Raw genomic sequence first — 6,169 nt, 5'->3', positions numbered from 1 at the left:
AACTGGAAACTCTTAGTCCTGGCAAACCCAAAGGCTGCAGATGCTGCATACTGAGGAAGTTTTTGAGGACTGAGACCCCAGCCATGCTGTCCAGGTAGGCTTCTGGCAGCTGGGTACAGAGCAGTTGTCACTGGGTTGCTGTGACAAGGAAGGCAAGTGCTGTCCTTTTGTCTAGAACTGGGAAATGTGAAACAGGAGCAGAGAGAAATCTGATGTAGAGACAGACTGCTAGGAACAGTCCTTGGATCATACCAAACAAAAAATGGAAAAAGAGCTGCAAGAATGGTGAGTCTAAAAATTAAATAACTCCTGCTTACAAAGGTTTAGGTTGACTATGACGGTTTCTCTAACAAGCATTTTTAAATCAACAACCATATAGTCAATAAAGCAAAGACTTGATGGAATATTCCAGCGAGGCTGAGTAAGATGCAATTGTAGTCGCAAATTTGAACCATGAAAAACAGGCACATTTTTACCAAGTGGGATAATTAATCGTTAGACTACCCCGCTGCCAGGTTGGGTTTTTCCCCCCCTTTCAGTGTGGGCCTCACTGCAAGATAGGACTGGCCCAGGTCTAGCCAGGATGCCTTTTGCTGTGCAGAAGCTTTACGTGTATGACTGGATGTTGGCTGAATCGCTGCGAACCTCAAATTACCCATGGAATGGTTCCCGGCCTTAAATTAAAGGGCTGTCTAACAGGTCAAGCCCCTGTTTTGTCCTGAGACCATGTGAGGAGGGACACGGGGCTGCGAGCAGCACCCTGTGGTCTCCCAGTGCAGCGGTCGCCATTTCCAGCCTTTTTTACAGAGCACAAGTCCTGTGAGGAGCAGCTGAGGGAACTGGGGGTGTTGTGTCTGGAGAAGAGGAGGCGCAGGGGAGACCTCATTGCTCTCTACAACTGCCTGAAAGGAAGCTGTGGGGAGCTGGGTGTCAGCCTCTTCTCACAGGTAACTAGTGATAGGACTAGAGGGAATGGCCTCAAGTTGTGCCAGGGGAGGTTCAGGTTGGAAATGAGGAGACATTTCTTCTCAGCAAGAGCAGTCAGGCATTGGGACGGGTTGCCCAGGGAGGTGGTGGAGTCACCGTCCCTAGAGGTGTTCAAGGAAAGGTTGGACGTGGTGCTTAGGGACATGGTTTAGTGGTAATATTGGTGGTAGGGGGATGGTTGGACCAGATGATCTGGGAGGTCTCCTCCAACCGCACGGACCCCATGACTCCAGCATTCCCTCCCCGCCCCTCAGCGCCCTCCCGCGGCCCGCCTGCACAAGGCTCCTCGGAGCGCTGCGCGAGGCGCTGTTGTTGCCGCGGCAACCGCCGGGCGCCCTGAGGGGAGCGGCGGCGGCCGGGGCCGGGACCGGGGCTGGACCCAGTGCGGCGGCGGCTGAGGTGGGCTGGGACAAGGAGGGCCGGGCCGGGCCGAGGAGCCGCTCGGGTTCAGGGGCTGCTCCTGCCCCTGCGGGGAAGGCAGCGCTCGGTCGGGAGGAGGCCTCGGTGCTGCGGGGAGCCCCTCAGGCAGCCCCCGCGTCCTCCTCTTGCTGCTTTGGTGACGGGGAAAAGTCACGCTAAAAAGACAGGGGATTCCCTCCTGTCACTTACAGCCAGGTATGCTTTAGAAAATAGGCTGTTGCTTTAAAAAAAATAATAAATACGGGCTCGGCAGTGGTGATGTACATGGTTTGCAAAGGTTCCTCTTGACTTCTTAGTAACACGGAGTAAGGGTATTACAATTTTGTACAACTGTACCCCCTCAGCAGAAAGACCCATGTTAAAGGAACGAGGGAAAAATGTAAATCTGTTGGAGGAACTCATGTCTGAAGGCTTCCAAAGCAGGATGGTGCAGATCTGCCTGTGAGGGGGGAGGAGGAGACTGACTGATGAGCGCCTTTGGTTTGCCAGGCGGCAGTCAGGTGAGGGGGGGAAATGCTGCTTGTGATGGTGCATCACCAACAGGACAATGAAGGCTGAAAGCAGTAATTAGCAGTCTGAGGCAGGACAAACATGCAAGGAGAGCTCTAGAGAGCTGTGGAGTGGACACAGCTGAGCCGTGTCTGAGCCTCTGCTGTCAGGGGACATCCTGTGCTGTGCAGGTGAACCACAAGGACCCTGTGTGGAAAGCAGAGTATTGTATCTCTTACCCTTGTCAAAAGTTTCTCAAAATACACTTTAGGGTTAATGTGTGTCCCTACAGACTGAAATAACCCAATCTCATCCACTGTTGTTTATCACGAAAAATGAAGAACTGTACAGAACTATGTCTAACATAGCAGTAAGTATCTGTGGTAGTGATGACTGCCTTATGAAACAGAATCAAAAATTTCAGTAACAGCTTTTTTATTTAATGAGATAGATGTGCATTTCAAGATTTATATATCACATATCCATTAAATCCACATCCATATTTAGATAAGCAATTCTTTCTGCTCGAGGCCTATTATGTTTCTTATTTGTTCATGATTTCAAGGAGCTTAAAAGTAAAAGTTACATTTACAATGTAAGCATTTTAATAAAGTAATGGTATTATTGCATATTCAGCGTTTTAAAACCATTTTGATTTTAAAACCAGTTTGATGTTTAAGTGTAGACTTAGCCTTAATTATGAGTCCAGTTTCTTAAAAGATATATATATATATTTTTTTTAACCATGAGATGCTACTAACCTAAATATTGTATATAGGCAAAGAAACATCTCAAAGATTCTTAAATTAAAAACTGCATTTAATGGGTCTCTTGATTCCATGAAATCTCTAGCAACAAATGACACAGTTGTGACGTACATTTTATGATCTGTAGTGTTGTATAGAAAAACAAGATATTATATTAAAGTAAAAAGCAGTGCAGTAAAATAATTTCCTATTTTGGGTAAACAAAGAAGTGGGAAAGTTCACAAATATGTAAAAAAAAAAAGTCTAGATTTTTATTAAGTTCTTATACAATTGCTAGCTCAATCTGCCAATGTCAAAACATTTATTATTCCATATAGACTTCATGCTTACACTTTGGTTTCTTAAAAAATAGCAGTAAGAATCAATTGCCAATCCAGAAAAAGAACCAATGTCTCAGGAGAAGGAAGAAGATTAAATTCCACGTAGTCTAAATACAGAAGGATTAAACAAAAACTTTCATGCAATTCCTGACAATGATAGACAGGAAGACCTGTTAAATTCAGCAGAGAGTCCTGAAGCAGCTGCCCCAACTGTGAAAAGTTAGAGTTGAAATGTCGCATGAAGTTCCTAAAGCAGATCAGGAAAGCCGTAAAATGACGAAAAATGAATCAAAAAGTGATTTACCTGGAAAAAAGTATGAATATGAATCCTCGGCTGAGAGAAATACTTCCACAGTGCCTCAGGGTGTCCCTGAAGCAGGTGTGAGGAAGCTCACATTTGCATCGGATACAAAAGACACCAGGGAACTGAACCAAGAGCTTTCAGAAGCTGTCAATGCAGATGCCAGACCAGACACATCATCAGCAGAGAATCCTGAAAGTGCTGAAAAAGGATCAACATTTTTGATGCCTGAAGAAAAAGATGAGAATTTTACACTTAGACTAAATGATAAAGGACTCCAGGATACGCCTCTGCTCACTTTTGAAAGCCAAAATTTGAAACGCTTGTTCTTACACAACAATGAACTAAAAACACTACATTTAAATGTAGGAAATCTAACTAATCTGGAGATCCTGTTACTTGAAAGAAATAGACTGACGTGTTTGCCACCAGAAATATCATTTCTTCATAAATTAACAGTATTGAATGTCAGTCACAACCAGTTACTGTATCTGCCTAAAGAATTTTCAAAGCTTGTAAATCTTAAGGAACTTTTTCTCAATCACAACAACATGGATGAATTTCCTTTTGCACTGAGAAGCCTTGAAACATTGGAGCTTGCTGGGAACAAGCTGAAAACTTTGCCAGATGCCATCGTTGACATGGAAAAATTGAAGGTATTCAACATTGATTCCAATCACTTCTCAATATTTCCAAGGGTTCTCTGCTACCTTCCTAATCTAGTAAAACTCAGCATATGTCAGAACTCGATTCAGAGTTTACCAAAGGATATTAAAGAGCTCAAGAAACTAGAAGAATTTTCAATTAGTAACAATAAGCTTGTATTTTTGCCTGTGCAGTTTTTCCAGTTGACAAAACTGAAAGAACTCAGAGCTGATGATAATAAATTGGAGTTTCTTTCAGATAAAGTGGAGAATTTAAGAGAACTTAGGTTTCTGAACCTTGCAAAAAATTTATTCAAAAGCCTTACAGATAATCTTTGCAACTGTACCATGTTGAAACATCTCATTATACATGATAATCAGTTAACCCAGCTCCCTGCTAATATCCACAGACTTAGAAATCTAAAGGAGTTTTCTGTAAGTAGGAATCAGCTGGACTCACTGGATGAGCAAGTATCCTATTTAAAAGACCTCTCCAAGATAGAGCTTTCAGGAAATGCATTGACAAACATTCCCGTTGAATTAAAAGATTGCATACAGATAACCAAAGCTGACCTCAGCTATAATAAGCTCTCTCAGTTTCCAAATGCATTGTGCGCGCTATCTGATCTTAAATACTTAAATCTTAGTGGCAACTCTATTTCAGAAATAATACCTGGAATTTCCGACATTAAAGATTTGGAGCATCTAGAATTAAACAAAAATAAACTGTCCTCATTTTCTGCATGCTTGTGCAGCCTTACAAAACTAGTTTACTTGGATTTAAGTGAGAATGAAATCAGTAACATACCAGCAGTGGTATCTGAGATGAAGGCTCTCCGGGTGCTGCTTTTACACCATAACAAGTTTGACTCATTTCCTGAAGAGCTGTGTACTTTAAAGTTTTTAAAAGCACTCGACATTTCAAATAATCAGATAAAGACCATTCCTTTAAAAATTAGCAATCTGGAAGCGATCAAAGACTTAAATGTATCAGACAACCGGTTTGCATCTTTTCCTTCTGAAATATGTCATCTGTCCTCACTGGAGAAATTGACCGTGTCTCATATGCATGGGTTGAAGGTAAGAGGTCATTTCCTTTAGGTAAGAAAACTCACAGATTGTCATGCTGCAAAATTATTATAAAGAGACTTTCTCCTAACACAGGCTAAAGCTCCTGTGTTTGAAGACACCTAGAGGAAACATAGAGGGAAATACGTTTATGTATTTATCTATTTTTAGTATCAGAACTGGACAGAAATCTATTAGGATGCACATTTATTTAGAATTACTAGATAGGAACCTTACTTTATATGGTGTTATTTAGGTATATCTTGAAGTGATATTTTGATAATCAAGACTGACCTGAAGTAAACCGTATATTCCTTATTCTTCTAGTACTCGTACAAATTGCTCTATTTGCCATCCCAGTGGATGCTAAGAGACAAAATGACTAGCTAGAATTTGGTAGATAAGCCTGCCTCCAGGATTCCCCTCTGTAAAATGAACAAATCCTTCCAACTTGTATCAAACGTCTTAACATTAGAAGCGCATTGAAGTTTGACTAATTGAAACAAGAAAAACTATATTGCTTCTCTGATTGCTTATAGCACAGATAATTGCTTCACATTTCTAAAATCCAAAGTTAAATTATTTTTTTTATACTAAGGAATGAGGCAGGAAAAAAAAAAAACCTCCTGAGGAAATCTAAACCTGTCTGACCTGTCTTCTGATTAAAAAGGCAGATAGCGGTTGTCATAAATAAAATGGCTCTGTGCTAGCATTGCCAGTTGAAAGTAAACATCTTTCTAGAGCAAGTACTGATGCACACAGTCCTTGGCTCGCTCATTTAAAAAGTTATGCATTTTAATCTCTCCTTTCACCAGAATTCGCAAAATCAGCATTTCAGAAAAGACTCAGATTTCTTTGTATAATTTCAAGTGTGGTTATGATGTCTACCAAGGGCTTACCTTCTTCAGAGACGAGAGCAAAAGGTCTGTGAGCTTATGTTCATTTCTCAGAGAGCTGTAGGTCTAGTTTCGACGGTATCTGGAGAACAGTTAAAGTTCCTAGGAGGAAAATAAAAATTAGGAAAGACCAAGGTAAGAACCAAATGGAAGAAAAATATGTTTCATACCCAAGAGGCTGAAAAAAACATTTGTGTGTTCTGAGAGGGTAAAAGTTTTCATTAATGAGTTATTAATGATAACAATGCCCAAAAGAATTTCTCCTGAAGCTCCTGCT

At 41.3% G+C, this 6,169-nt stretch overlaps 1 protein-coding gene across 8 annotated transcripts in view; it reads left to right on the top strand.

The window, feature by feature from the left end:
* Window positions 1-1,105: 1,105 nt before the first annotated feature.
* LOC121065758 (lanosterol 14-alpha demethylase-like) overlaps window positions 1,106-6,169 on the top strand; it is a 34,345-nt gene continuing 29,281 nt past the window's right edge. For 2 of the 8 annotated variants that reach the window (XR_005817296.1, XM_040548807.1), the window contains exons 1-3: window positions 1,106-1,602; window positions 1,752-1,907; window positions 3,016-5,008. Coding sequence is in view for 7 of the 8 variants with exons in the window: in XM_040548807.1 (XP_040404741.1) it covers window positions 3,215-5,008 (1,794 nt within the window). In the remaining variant the exon portion in view is untranslated. Of the gene's footprint in view, window positions 1,603-1,751; window positions 1,908-3,015; window positions 5,009-6,169 lie in introns of those variants that run through there. The other 6 variants (XM_040548809.1, XM_040548808.1, XM_040548820.1 and 3 more) reach the window with 6 other exon arrangements.

This window comes from Cygnus olor, chromosome 2 (assembly GCF_009769625.2).
Source record: "Cygnus olor isolate bCygOlo1 chromosome 2, bCygOlo1.pri.v2, whole genome shotgun sequence".
Lineage (NCBI taxonomy): Eukaryota > Metazoa > Chordata > Aves > Anseriformes > Anatidae > Cygnus > Cygnus olor.
This window is presented reverse-complemented; position numbering and strand designations above follow the sequence as displayed.